This window comes from Microtus oregoni, unplaced genomic scaffold (assembly GCF_018167655.1).
Source record: "Microtus oregoni isolate MIOR12 unplaced genomic scaffold, Mior012 000014F_ref0000157, whole genome shotgun sequence".
Lineage (NCBI taxonomy): Eukaryota > Metazoa > Chordata > Mammalia > Rodentia > Cricetidae > Microtus > Microtus oregoni.
Genome location: NW_024543073.1, coordinates 23706098 through 23721097, shown reverse-complemented (window position 1 = coordinate 23721097; position 15000 = coordinate 23706098). Strand labels below are relative to the sequence as shown.

General features: G+C 40.9%; 1 protein-coding gene across 3 annotated transcripts in view; it reads right to left on the bottom strand.

Annotated features, from left to right (window-relative positions):
- Nucleotides 1–15000, bottom strand: part of Rasgrf2 (Ras protein specific guanine nucleotide releasing factor 2) — a 225649-nt gene that overhangs the window by 116355 nt on the left and 94294 nt on the right. For all 3 annotated transcript variants that reach the window (XM_041663521.1, XM_041663519.1, XM_041663520.1), the window contains exons 10-12: nt 10344–10504; nt 9156–9222; nt 8525–8661 (exon numbers count right to left, since the gene is read on the bottom strand). In XM_041663521.1, coding sequence (XP_041519455.1) covers nt 8525–8661; nt 9156–9222; nt 10344–10504 — 365 coding nt within the window. The remainder of the gene's footprint in view (nt 1–8524; nt 8662–9155; nt 9223–10343; nt 10505–15000) is intronic.

Here is a 15000-nt window from a genome sequence, read left to right as displayed (position 1 = left end):
GGTTGTTTCCAATTTTCCATTATATTTTTATTGATTTTATTGAGCTATACCTTTTTCTCTGCTTGACTCCGTTCCTTTCTCCTCCCCTTCAGCCCTCTCCCATGGGCCCCATGTTCCCAATTACTCAGGAGATCTTGTCTTTTTCTACTTCCCATGTAGATTAGATCTATGCATGTATCTCTTAGGGTCCTCATGTTGTCTAGGTTCTCTGGAATTGTGAATTGTAGGCTGGATTTCTTTGCTTTATGTCTAAGAACCATTTATGAGTGAATACATATGATATTTGTCTTTCTGGGTCTGAGTTACCTCACTCAATATGATGTTTTTTAGATTCATCCATTTGCCTACAAATGTCAAGATGTCATTATTTTTTCTGTTGTGTAGTACTCCATTGTGTATATGTACCACATTTTCCTTATCCATTCTTTGTTGAGGAGCATTTAGGTTGTTTCCAGGTTCTGGCTATGACAAACAATGCTGCTATGAACATAGTTGAGCACATGTCCTTGTGGTACGATTGAGCATCCTTTGGGTTTATACCCAAAAGTGGTTTTGTTGGGCCTTGAAGAAGGTTGTTTCCTAATTTTCTGAGAAATCGCCATACTGATATCCAAAGGGGCTGTCCCAATTTTCACTCCCAGCAGCAATGCAGGAATGTTGTTGCGTTTACTCCACATCCTCTCCATCATGTCATCAGTGTTTCTGATCTTGGCCATTCTTACAGGTGTAAGAGTTGTTTTGATTTGCATTTCTCTAATGGCTAAGGATGCTGAGCATTTCCTTAAGTGTCTTTCAGCCATTTTAGATTCCTCTGTTGAGAGTTCTCTGTTTAGGTCTGTGCTCCACTTTTTTATTGGATTATTTGTTCCTTTGTTTACCAATTCCTTGTATCCCTGCTCTCTCCAAGACCTTTATCATGAAGGGATGTTATATTGTGTTGAAGGCTTTTTTGGCATCTAATTAGATGATCATGTGGTTTTTATTTTTCAGTTTGTTTATATGGTAAATTGCATTGACAGATTTTCATATGTTGAACCATCCCTACATCTCTGGGATGAAGCCTACTTGATAATGGCGGATGATGGTTCTGATGTGTTCTTGGATTCAGATAGCCAGTTTTGCACTTAGTATTTTTGCATCAATGTTCATGAGTGAGATTGATCTATAATTCTCTTTTGTAGAAATGTCTTTGTGTGGTTTGGGTATCAGGGTAATTATAGCCTCATAAAAAAGTTTGGCAATGTTCCTTCTGTTTCTATAGTGTGGAACAATTTGAGGAGTATTGGTATTAGTTCTTCTTTGAAAATCTTGTAGAATTCTGGCAGTCGCAGTGGAGAGTCGCGGCGGAGAGGCACTGCAATCAGGAATAGGCTTTGGGGGACCTGCGCGGAGGCAGATGCAAGCGGCGGGGACGGGCACGCAATAATGAGAGCAGATCGCCCCACTACAATTAAATCAAAGAGGTAGGCCTTTTGTTGGCGAGGTCACTGGCAAACGGGGAGCCTGGCCCTGATCCTGAAGACCCTTTGGAGGGGTGAGAGGGTTCTTGGCCTGCGGCAGGAACCAGGAAACAGCGAGGGCAGTTGGTAAGCGGAACCCTTGGCCAGCAGGGAAACCTGATCCGGTTTTAAAAGACCCATTAGATAGGATCAATAGGAAGAGATGGGCAGGCGCCAAGGCAAGAATTCACCCAATAATCTGAAAAACAACATGAAAACACCAGAACCCAATGATCTTACAACAGAAGTATTTGAACACCTTAACACAGAAGAAGTGGAAAAAATTGACTTTATGAAAGCAATAGAGTCCCTTAAACAACATGAAAATCTTGTAGAATTCTAAGCTGAAACCACCTGGTCCTGGACTGTCTTGTTTTGTTTTTGTTTTTGGTTGAGAGACTTTTGATGACTTTTTCTATTTCTTTAGCAGTTATAAGTCTATTTAATTTGCTTCTCTGGTATTGATTTAATTTTGGTAAGTGATATTTATCTAGAAAGTTTTCCATTTCCTTTAAGTTTTTCAACTTTGTAGAGTACAAGTTTTGCTTTGTTGTTTTTTTTTTAAAGATTTACTTATTTATTAACTATACAGTGGTTTGCCTGCCTGTGGGCCAGAAGAGGGAACCAGATCTCATTACAGATGGTTGTGAGCCACCATGTGGTCACTGGTAATTGAACTCAGGACCTTTGGAAGAGCAAGCACCTCTGAGCCATCTCTCCAGCCCCGAAGTACAGGTTTTTGAAATATGACCTAATGTTTCTCTGAATTTCCTACATGTCTGCTTTTATTTTTCATTTTCTGATTTTGTTTTGTTTCTCATTTCTGATTTTGTTAATTTGGATATTCTCTCTGTGACTTTTGGTTAGTTTGGATAAAGGTTTGTCTATTTTGTTGATTTTCTCAAAGAACCAACTCTGTCTCATTGATTCTTTGTTTTGTTTTCTTTGTTTCTATTTTCTTGATTTCAGCTCTCAACTTGATTATTTTCTGCTGTCTAGTTCTCCTGGGCGAGTTTGCTTCCTTTTGTTCTAGAGTTTTCAAATGTTCTGTAACTCGCTAGTCTTGAATTTTTCCAGCTTCTTTATGTAGGCATTTGTGCTATGAACTTTCCCCTTAAAACTACTTTCACTTTATCCCATAAATTTGGGTATGCTGTGTGGTCATTTTCACTGAATTTTAGGAAGTCTTTAATTTCTCCCTTTATTTCTTCCTTGACCCGTTGATGATTCAGGGGAACATTGTTTAATTTCCATGTGTTTTGGGGCTTTGTAAAATTAGTGTTGCTGTTGAAGTCTAATTTTAAGCCATGGTGATATGAAATGATACATGGGGTTATTCTAATTTTTTTATCTGTTGAGGTTTGCTTTGTTACCTAGTATGTGGTCAATTTTTGAGATGGTTCCATGAGGTGCTGAGAAGAAGGTATATTTTCATATGTTTTGATGGTATTTTCTATAGATGTCTGTTAAGTCTATTTGAATCATAACATCTGTTGGCTCCCTTATTTCTCTGTTAATTTTCTGTCTGGCAGAACTGTCCAGGGGTGAAAATGGGGTGTTAAAGTCTCCCACTATTAGTGTGTGGGATTTAATGTGTGATTTAAGCTTTATAAGTGTTTCTTTTACATATGAGGGTATCCTTGTATTTGGGGCATATAGATGTTCAATACTGAAATTCCCTTTTGATGAATTTTTCCCGTGACTAATATGAAATGTCCTTTTTTGCCTCTTCTGATTGATTTTAGTTTGAAGTTTATTTTGTTAGATATTAGGATAGCTACACCAGCTTGTTTCTTAGACCCATTTGACTGGAAAAGTTTATCCCAACCCTTTCCTCAGAGGTGATAGCTGTCTTTGAGGTTGAGGTGTGTTTCTTGTATGCAGCAGGATGGATTTGTTTTTGTACCCAATCTGTTAGCCTGTGTTTTTTTTATAGGTGAGTTGAGTCCATTTATATTAAGGAAATCTAATGACCAGTGATGGCTATCTCCTGCTATTTTAGTTTTTGTTGTTGGGGATGCTATTTTGTGTGTTTTTCCATTCTTTGGGATTTGTTGCTGTGAGATAATTTATTGTCTGTGTTTTTGTTGATGTAGCCAATTTCCTTGGGTTGGAGTTTTCCTTCTAGTACTTTGTATAGGGCTGGGTTTGTGGATAGGTATTGGTTAAATCTGGTTTAGTCATAGAATATCTTATTTTGTCCTTCTATAGTAATTGAAAGTTTTGCTGGGTATAGTAGTTTTGGCTGGGATCCGTGGTGTCCTAATGTCTGCCTAACGCTTGACCACAACCTTCTGGCTTTCATTCTTTCCATTGAGAAGTCAGGTGTAGTGCTGATAGTTCTGTCTTTATATGCTACTTGGCCTTTTTCCTTTGGCGTTCTTAATATTCTTTCTTTATTCTGTATGTTTAGTGTTTTGATTATTATGTGGCAAGGGGACTTTTTTTTGATTCAGTCTATTTGGTATTTTGTGAGCTTCTTATAGCCTCATAGGCATATCTTTCTTTAAGTGGGCAAAGTTATCTTCTATGATTTTGTTAAATATATTTTCTGTGCTTTTGAGTTGGACTTCTTCTATCCTTATTATTCTTAGGTTTGATCTTTTCATGGTGTTTCCTATTTCCTGGATATTTTGTGTTAAGCTTTTGCTAGATTTAATGGTTTTTTTTTTTGACCAATAAGTCTATTTTCTCTATTGTATCTTCAGTGCTTGAGATTCTCTCTTCCATCTCTTGTGTTCATGATTGCATTTGTGGTTCCTGATCATTTTCTCATCATTTCTGTTTCTATGATTTCCTCGGCTTGCATTTTCTTTGTGTCTATTTCAGTTTTCAAGTCTTAAATAGTTTCTTTCATATGTTTGATTACTTTTTCTTGGGTTCCATTAAGGGATTTGTTAATTTCTTCCAATTTTTGGTTTGTCTTTTCCTCCATTTCTTTGAAGGAATTTTTCATTTCCTCTTTAAGGGCCTCAAACATTCTCCTAAAGTTATTTTTTAGATTACTTTCTTCTGCTTCATTTATATTTAGTTGTTCAAGTCTTGCTGGCATAAGACCACTAGTTTTTACTGGTGTCATGTTGTTGTTTGTGATGCTGTGTGTGTTCTTACCTTGTCTACCCATCTTTTCCTCTGATTGGTGTAGTTGGGCTGTCTGTGACTTTGGTGATCCATCTTCCAGGTGTCAGTGGATCCAAGGCTCAGATGGTTGCTTCCCATGGTGCAGTCAGGGCTATGGTTCCAGTCACCTCACTGGTCACTCCATGCTCCTGAAGGTCACTCAGCATGCCCAGAATTCACTCTGCAATACCATGGGTCATTTGGGCCTGCTCCCACAGAGATTGCTTGCTTGGGGCTGTTTTTGCTGAGGTTGCTCCCTTGGGCCTGCTCTGGCAGAGGTCCTGGCTCAGGCCTACTCCCTTGGTGGTTCTAGACTTGCTCCCAGACCCGCAGAGGTCTCGAGACGTAACTTTTATTAATGCTCTTCAGCTGCAGATAAAATCAGTATTATTTTGTAGCAAAGAATATCCCCACCATTGCATCTGGAGGAACTAAGAAGAAAGTTGAACACTTCTGCCTGGTGTTATGTTGCTGTTTGTGGCGCAGCTAACGTAAGTCTAAGTAGAAAGAAGGTATCACTTGAATACTTGTAGCAGGCAAAAGTTTGGGTCCCATCTTTTAAAAGACCAGACACAGAGTCAGTCATGAACTCTGGGGATCTTTCACATATGCACACTAGACACCATAGGGAAAGTCAGGGAACTATAGTCAACCACACCTAGCCACATCATAAAAAGACTGAAGCACTGGAAAACCATCTGTCTATTCTTCTTCTTCGCCGTCTTTATATACTTCTTGGCTTCATAACACTATTTACTCAGTGATTTACTTTCTTTTCTGCCTTAAGAATCAGTCTTTACCTATACTCCTCAAATTATTCCACACAATAGAAACAGAAGGAACACTGGCAAACTCTTTTTATGAGATTACAGTTACCCTAATACTGAAATCACACAAAGACTTGGCCCAGACAGAGAATTACAGACCAGTCTTCCTCATGAACATAGATGCAAAAGTACTCAATAAAATACTGACAAACCAAATCTAAGAACACATCAGAAAAATCATCCACCACGATCAAGTTAGCTTCATCCCACAGATGCAGGAATGGTTCAACATACAAAAATCTATCAATCTAATCCACCATACAAATAAACTGAAAGAAAGGGGTGAAGGAGAAAAGGGAGGAGAACTTGAAGGAACAGGATGGTCGAGATGGGGAAAGGACAGAGAGAGAGAGAGAGCAATGAAAGAGATATTTTGACTGAGGGAGCCACTATGGGGCTAGCAAGAAACTTGGCACTGGGGAGATTACCAGGATTCCACAAGTATGTACCTAGTAAGATCCTAAACAATTGTGGAGAGGGTACCTGAACTGGTCTTGCCTTTTAGTCAGATGGATGAATATCTAATTGTCATCATAGAACCTTCATCCAGCAACTGATGGAAACAGAGGCAGAACTCGACAGTGGAACACTGACCTGATTTCCCAAAGTTCAGTTGAAGAGAGGGAAGAGTGAGAACACAAGCAAAGGGGTTAAGACCATAATGGGGATACCCACTGATGCAGCTTACCTGAGCTAATAGGAACCCACTGATTTCAGCCTGACAGCAGGGGAACCAGCAAAGGACCAAACAAGGCCCTCTGAATGTGGGTGACATTTTTATGTCTGGGACAGACTATGGGACCATTGGCAGTGAGACTAGGATTTATCCCTACTGCTTGTACTGGCTTTTTGGAGCCATTCTCTTTGGAGAGATACTGTGCTCAGCCTAAATATAGTGAGGAGGGCCTTGGTTATGCCTCAAAGCAATTTGCTAGACTTTGGTGACTTCCCATGGGCAGCCTTACCCTCTCTGAAAAGTGGATGGAGGGTGTGGTGAGGGAAAGGAGAGGGAGCAGGAGGAGGGGAGAAGTGGGAACTGGGATTGGAATGTAAAATGAGAGTAAAGAAGATTGATTTAAAAAATCAGTCTTAATACCATATTCCCATATCTGAACCATACCTGGTTGCATATGGTGATTCCTCAGTAAGTCTTTGAAAAAAATCAATGAATGATCTAGAGTTTAATAAGCTTACTGATTCTTTACAAATAAGAGAGGCTCACTGAAGTATTAATGCAGCTTGGATATAAATAAAATAATATAATATATAATATAAATAAAAGAATTAATTAACCACCATAAGAATGCAATTTTGTTCAAAAAAACAGTAAGGAAGATCTCAAATTTTCATCCACTTGGAAGCCTGAAGAGATGCAGCTTCTCTTTTAACTATTTTCCCACCATGAAAACAGTCTGAGAGGTAGACAGGTAACCCCTGCAGTGTGTTTCGCCCCAACAAAAAGTCCTGGCTGATGTCTGAGCACCAACTCGATGCAGCTAAGTAACGTTGACAAAGGTAGACTTCCAAACCCCATTCTGACCTGCACAAGGAAGCCCGCAGTATTTCTTTCTGTTTTCTTTTAAAGATACTGTTGTGCGGGTAGAATGATGGTGGAACTAGGAAATGTATTAACCAATAAAAGCTATGGTCATGCATTGTCGACTGCTCTATCAGTATTTAGTCACTTGCAAAGTTTAGGGAGCCTAAGAACTGGGACCTTAGTACAGCTTCCATTAGCCTCTTAGGAGAAAATTACCACAAACTCCTCAGAAAAACAGAAGGCAACGAACCCGACGATGAACACCTTTGCCATTTGCCCTAATCTTCTTCAAATGACAAGTTTGGAAGTCAATGTGGAATGCTAATTAAAGATATAATCAATTAATTAACTAATTAGCTTAGAAATGAGTTCTTGCTTAATTGCCTAGGTTGGTCTGGGACTCTTAGATTCCAGCAATCCTCCTGCCTCCTGCTTCCTGTGGAGCTGAGATTACAGGTGCAAACCACTGTCCTTCACTCAATTCTACACAATTTTCCCCCCACCTTGGGACATGGAGCCAGAATTCCTGTGGAGCAGAACTCAAGCCCAGCTGTGAGCAGTCTGACATTTCCAGGTGATGTCATTGCCTGAAAAAAACTCATCGATCTCCTGCCTGAGCCTTGGAGCCACCCAGCTCTCTAATTTTTTTCTACACAAGATGCAGGAAGTTATCCCAGATTTCATCCTGTCGATGCTGCCTCCTGTCGTTCTTTGCAAATTTTCGCCACAGCCCTTGATACCTGTTCTCCTATCTCTCATCACTTTCCTGCTTCAGAAACAGAGAAGCAAAAGTCATTAGCATCTCTGGGAAGGAAATTGCTACCAGGACAGTTCCAGCACTGTTCAACACAGTTGCAGCTAGTGCAGAAATCCCGGGAATTACAATGCAATTGTGTTTTTAAATAATAAAATAAAATGCAATGCTACAGAACAAAAACTCACACTTCAGAATTAAACAGAAGAAATAAACATAAGGAAGAGAACAAGGGAAGGTCCAAGAAACAGAGATCCACACATTCACACGCTGAAGAATCCCACAAAAAAAAAAAAAAAAAACGCTAAACTGGGAGTCATAATACGTATGTAGTGGACCCGGTGCAGACCAGTACATCCTGTGCGTGCTGCAGTCTCTGTGAGTTCATACGAGCCTTGTTCATGCTGATTTAGAGGCCTTGTTTTCCTGGTATCTTCCATTCCCTGTCTCTGAGCCCCGAGGGAAGGGATTTGGTGGAGACATCCCATTTAGCAGAAAGCTTACCCTCTGAATAATGTCTGCCTGTGGATCTCTGTATTTGTTCCCATCTGCTTCAAGAGGAAGCTTTTCTGATGATGACTGAGCAAGGCCTTGATTATATTTACCGCACTTTAAATAAACATTAACAAAGAAAGAACAACCACAAAATGCTAACCACCTATCAAACTGGGTAGCAATGTAGCACTAAGCACAGCAACTTGGAGGCACATGGTTCCTCTAGAAATTTTCACTAAATGTTTACACTGAAAACTTTTGCAAACCAGGAAAGAAGCTATTCAGTTACCTGACTGATGTCGCTCATCCATGCAGCTTTCTCCTGGCGAGAAGGGGCCAACAGGACCACAGTGAAAGGGGCAGCATCAGGAGGCTCCACTACTATTTTAAAATCCAGATGTCCAAACATGTGGCCAGAACCTTTGGCTTCAATACACATAAACCATATGATTACATGTGAATGCAAGGAGATATGAATCATAGCTCCTCTCGTCCAGCCTCCTTCCTGGGACCCACGTGCATTCGAGCCCAGGCTCTCATTTCAACAATGTGCTTCCGGAGCACGCGGAAGGACTAGCGCATGCACTGCTGGAGAGCTGAGGGCAGAAGGCAACTCTAAGCAACTTGGCGGGTTTATGTTTCATTTCGATCATGTGTAGAAATCCTGGTTTAATTCAACCCTCCTTTCTTTTTTGCCTGCTCTTGAAAAGCCACCGTCATGAGGCAAGCTATGCAGAATATCAATTCTCAAAGGCAGTTCAACCAGGCTAGCGGGCTACACAGAGAAATGGCTCCAGAGAATCCGCCCTCAAATCGCTTCTGCCTCCATAGACAGCCCCCCTTAGCTCTGAAACACGAAGATCTACAGAATCTGGCTGTTCTAATCCTACCGCTGTCCCAAGAGATGTGCTGTCACTTACAGTCATCGTCACTTGCGTCGGGCTCCTCAATCAGCGTGCACTCTATGAGGGAGAGGACTCCACCTGTCTGGAAACAAACAGCGATGAAGGGGCAGGCAGCCTTGTGCAGACTGGGGAGTCCTGCTTTGTAAACTTAATATTCAGATTGCCGCGGATGGCAAATTCTACCTCATAAACAATTGTTCACAGAGTTCAAGACTAAGCAGAACAAATAAATTAAAACCATTCAACTTTAAATACTTCCCTCTCTCGCACTCTTGCCCCCACCACTTATAAAATTTGTTAAAGCCATCTGTGGGAGATTAGATGGCACCACAGTGACTTCAGAGAGCCACCGTGGCCCAGCAGTGCGAATTGGCCAGCCAGGAAGTATCTGAGGAACTAGAAGGCCATTGTCATGGTGTGAGTAATATTTTTAAAATTTGTTTTAGAATTTATTTACTGTGCATATGCATATGCGTGTATGAGGGGCAATGCTGTGGTACATGTGAGGAAGTCAGAAGGCAACTGGTGGGACTCTGTCCTCTTTCTACCACGTGAGTCCCGGGAACTGAACACCAATCATAGGCTTGGTGACAGGTGTTCTATCTGCTGAGCCATCTCGCTGGCCCAGGGAATAAAGGTTTACAGCAACAACAGAAGATAAATAAACAAGTTGGCAAAGTTCTCCTACGAAAGGTCAGAGAGGAAACATTTTGGGCTCTTTAGGTCACATCATTTCTATCCTGACTCCTCAGGTGTGCAACCTCAGCAGCCGTGGGCATGAGTGGTTATGTGCAAATAAAGTGTTATCACGATGAACGGGTAGTAAGCTTCAGGCCGTGGTTTGATGGCTCCGATACATAGTGAGATAAAACAGCAGTTGCCAAATATCTCACCAGCGAGTGTTCTATGGTGAACGGACAAGATATCTACAGCCCAGTGGTTGTCAAGTAATAATAATTTTGCTTAGATTTTGATTTTAATAATGCTTCTTTAGGATGATGCACACTTAAAATAAATCTCTGTTGCCTTGAATCCAGATAACAATGAAGTGAATACCAGAGCTGGTAGGCACACACTGCCCCTCCCTGCACAATTGCAATCTGCTTCATGACAAGAGCGGGCACTGGAAAGCCAGAATCAAATTAACCTCAACACCTCTTCAGCGCTGGGAAGACAAATGAAACTGCCACGGAAAACCCGTACCTTGAGCAGATGCAGCTTTCCTCCTGAACTTCTGGTGCAAATTAGAAAGTGTTTCGTAAACAAGAAGCACTGTCTCTCGCCTTCCTTTTTCAAAGATAGTGAGCCCAGACGAACTTTGCTAAGCTTCCCCCTCTCGACGGAAGGTACCTGAATAAGAGAACCTGGAGAAGGAAAGTGAAGAACAGACAGCAATTACAATCTGGCGAGGACCATGCCCTTGGCAATACACACAAGGATCTGTTCCCCCAAAATACCAAGGATGTATTTGGTGTGCCTTTGGAACAAATGGATCTCGTTCCTCTCGTCAACCGAGGAAACGTGTTGTATTTTAAGGGACAAGCTGTTCCTGGCATTGTTATGAAACAATTTCGACTCGTTTCTTCATCTATAAACTAGAACCTAAGTTTGAAAGAAGGCCAGCTTAAAATCAAAGCATTGAGAGGCTGATGCCATCTATGATCTGACTGAGTAAATTTATACATTGTATAAGTACAGATAATAATATGACAGTTTGATCAAATTAAGTCAAATTTATCCTTTCTGAAACAAATAAATAAAATAAAAAGCATATTAATATCTACTTTAAAATAGATGGTGTAATGCATGTATCCTGTAAAAATACGTCAATTTTATAATGCAGTTTAATTAAGGGCTATCTTAGAGGAAGCTATTTCACTGGATTTAAATTATGTCTATACAAAAAAACTCCATTCTGTACAATTAATATATGCTAATAAAAATAAATGCAAAGAAGTGTGATTAAAATGCATCTGTGGAACCTAAATGGAGCACAAGCCCCACCCAGAGCAAAGCTGTGCTCTGGTCAGTATGAGAAGTGAGGCATCTATGGCCATACCACCCTGACGCACCTGATCTCATCTGATCTTGGAAGCTAAGCAGGATCGGGCCTGGTTATTACTTGGATGGGAGAAGTTTTGCACAGACCTCCACAATATTTATAGACTATCTGGGAATGCCTCTAATCACCCGCAGACTGCACTCTAATAGAAATTTCCCCAGTCCTAAAAAGAAAGCTCCAATCTATTAAATATCAACCACAAAGCACCGAGATCTTTGCAAACACCTCGGTTCTAACTTCTGAAAATCACTGGAGCCAGTAATCACCGGTGTAATCCACTACACTGGTCAGCCCTATACGAACTCTCCTGAACCCACAAGAAGCACAAAGTACATAGTCAATCCTTAATGATTATCAGAGGCAGCTCTCAGAGAAACAACCTTATTGTTCTTCGTGTTTTCTGTCTTTTTAGTGGAGCCCAGATTAGCTCTATAATGAAAAGTGAGAAAAATCCTAAAGCTTTTTATATAAAGAAATATATAGCTAAGGCAATAAAACCACCAGATTAACATTAGCTAGTGAATGTTTCAAATTGCAGCTTCCCATTACCGGAGCTGGCGAGGCATCCAGGACCCAAGTTTCCATGCCCTGATCTCACATCATCTATTTGGGAGAGTGATTAGGTGGGATGCTTGACAGACAGAAAGTAGGCAGCTCATCTGGGCTTAAAGAATAGCAAGGAACCAGTCTTGGGGGAGGCTGTAGGAGTGGGGAACAAAGGGCCGAGAGGAGGCTTGACTCCAGGGAAGGGTTGGACAAGAGGGGAGTAACTGGAGGAGGTGAGGTGGGCGGGAGCAAACTGACAGACAGCTCCTGTAGCAAAGAATTAAACTTGAGAAGTCGAGGAGGTGTGGAGAAAGCAGAAGGCAGGAAGCTTAGCAAGCAACTGCAGCACAGGGTTGGAATTCATGAGACTGGGGTTTGGAATTAAACCCCCAGGCTGAGTAACTCTCCTAAGGGTGCACATAGGTGTGGATCATAGACAACTGGAACTTGAAGGCAAGGAGGGGACTAAGACACTGATGGCGCTAGCCACATCCCAGGTAGTCCTATGGAGTTCCCTTAGTCAGGGTGAGTGGAAGGGGGCCTCAGGTAAGTGTCTGTGTGGACAAATGGGTCACGGGGCCATTTCCAGAAAAGCTGAAACCAAGTCAGTGAAAACTCTGTAATGGTATGATCATTGGCAAATACTTCTAGCATTTTAAGCAATTTTCTAAGTCCAAAATTACAACATTTGTGGTTAGCATATCTATTAATGATCATTGTGAATTTCAGTTTTGTGGTTTAAAAAAGTTTCCTTGGCAACCATACACTAATAACTGTAACTACCACCAAATAGAAGCCTATCTACATTAGATGTAGACGGAAATCTACTCAACTGCAAGAGAAGCGAGAAATCTCATGACTACTTTAAAGCTAACTACTTTATAAAATAAAACGCTTCAAAACTGTGCTTTACGTTGTTTTCTCACATTCCATCTTGTGTTCGACGCATTTCAACCCGGCCGTGTGACTTTCAAAAAAGATTCCTCTCTAATCAATGCAAGTTAGACACATCTTAGGGAAATGATGGCCACAGCCTCCTTATCAGACCACTGCTGGGCTCTGTTCTTAGCATCCTGATCCCTGGGTAGCTAACAGCTGAGGTCAACCTGTGGAAGACGTCTGAGTCTTCCATCATTAATTCCCATGGGATGGCCCCCAAGATAGGCCAATGCCTCTATTCTGAACCTACTCTGCAGTGAAACTATGAACAGCAATATTCGGATGGGTGATCTTGGTGTCTGAGATGGTAGAGCCACTGTGCTTTGGGCTGTACTTTCTTACTCTGAGGAGACCTTACTGAGTAACAGGGTGATTCATTTTTTTTCCTGGAAATCATAAAGTTGAAAGTGCATGTGTACAGATGCGAGTATGTATAGATTGAAATGGAGCTTCTACTGCCCCTCAGAATGATTAACAAAAATACTAGCCCACCATTAAAAATCAATTGCAGTCAATTTAGTAGGAAATAAAAACCCTTGATAGTTTAATGAATAATACTCTTATAGTGTGTTTTATGGGTATTAAAGCCTGTTGAGACTAGTAAACGTGCTAATAGGAGAAACTGAAGAAAAAAATAAAAAATTTCCCATTATAATTGATAATTTTATAATTTTAGATTAAGTTCTGATATTTAGAAACAACCTTTATTAAATAATTCCTAAATAGACTAACCAGATCAAACACACAGCAAGAGCAGCAAGACACTGTGAAGTAACTTACCACATTGACATTGCTGTAACAGTAACATTTTGGGCAATCATGGCTGACCCTGCCTAAGATGTAACATATAGCAGAACGGATAATGTATGGATGTGGCTTCAAGCGTGAAGCAGTATATGACTTTTACTTCTTAAAATGTAACCAAAAAGGTGTGACTTGTTCAATGCATTTGACTCCCCAAACACATTTTATTATTCATGGGTTTTTTCAGATTCACAAGGACCTACTTTTATAAATGCATTGAGTGCATGTGGCTAATAACCCTGTTCAATCAAAAGTATATAGTTCAGAAATCGTATGTGAGTTACAGAAGGTCTCTTGTCCATGGTTAGTTAAAAAGTACAGGTCGATTAGGAGACATTTTCAGAGAACTCTAAGTACAAGAAAAATACAAAATAAATGTCTTACAACTTCAATCAAATAAATTTATTCAGTCTGCCTCAACGTATCCTTTCCCAGTAGCTTTAATAGACAAAGGGAGGCAAAGAGAATTCAGGGATGCTACCTCTCAGAGCTTGTGGTTACCAGGGCAGAGAGGCATGCAGATAGATATCTTCACACAGGACAAAACCCATGCTTCATGAGGAAAATGCCTTGACAATGAAGAAGATAGATAGACAATTCATTAGTTAATTCGTTGTAACTTGAGGCAAAGTGGATGGGAAGAAGAGAAAACTTCAGAAGACTTCTTATCTGTCCTGGAGTTGTTAGGTCAAGTAGACCTTTCATAGGCACAAAAGAGGCAGAGTAGGTCTTTCCCACTCCCCAGTAGGGGAGACACAGGTAAAGGCCCAGGAAGGCAATGTACCTTGAGGCAGAGAGTCAGCCACCATGGGGACCCAGTCCACACAGAGGAACAGGACAGGAACTGGAAAGGTCTGGCGTTGTTGGCATTGTATTCTACTGTCACCTTAAGGAAAGTTGGTGTGTAGTGTCAAGAATGGGAAATGGAATAATCCCTGAAATATACTTCCCAAATTTAGTAGATGTGTAGTGTCTCTTCATGTAAATAAACAACAGAAGATAGAATGGCATGTTCCAATTTATGGAAGTATTCTAGGCAAAAAAAAAAATAATGTGGACTGCATAATGTCTTATTTGATGAGGCAACCATATTTTAAGGAGAATGTTATGGAAGGAAACAGTAATAGCTTCAAATGATATGGGCACACTATGACCAGAAGCAGCACTAAAGATGAATTCAAGTTCCAAGTTTATGTTTCAATCCGCGGCAATTCCCAAACTATAAAGATGTACAGCAGAGCATGCCGGTGACTCAGACCCAGCATGTGAAGCATGCTCTCCTTCCCCAGGCACCGGAGCATTTGAGAGCATTTGGGATGTGGCTAACTTCTTGTGCTTTGAAATAAGAGCTGAGGAGGAATGTGCGTCACCAGGCTGGTCCCTCTCCAACATCTGTGACACAACTTCATGTCTCCTGATGCTTAACTGATCAGGTATTGCCCCTCACAGAGCGCACACCACACACGGGATAGCTTCCCCAGCTCCAAAGCCGGTCAGGGACCTTTCCAC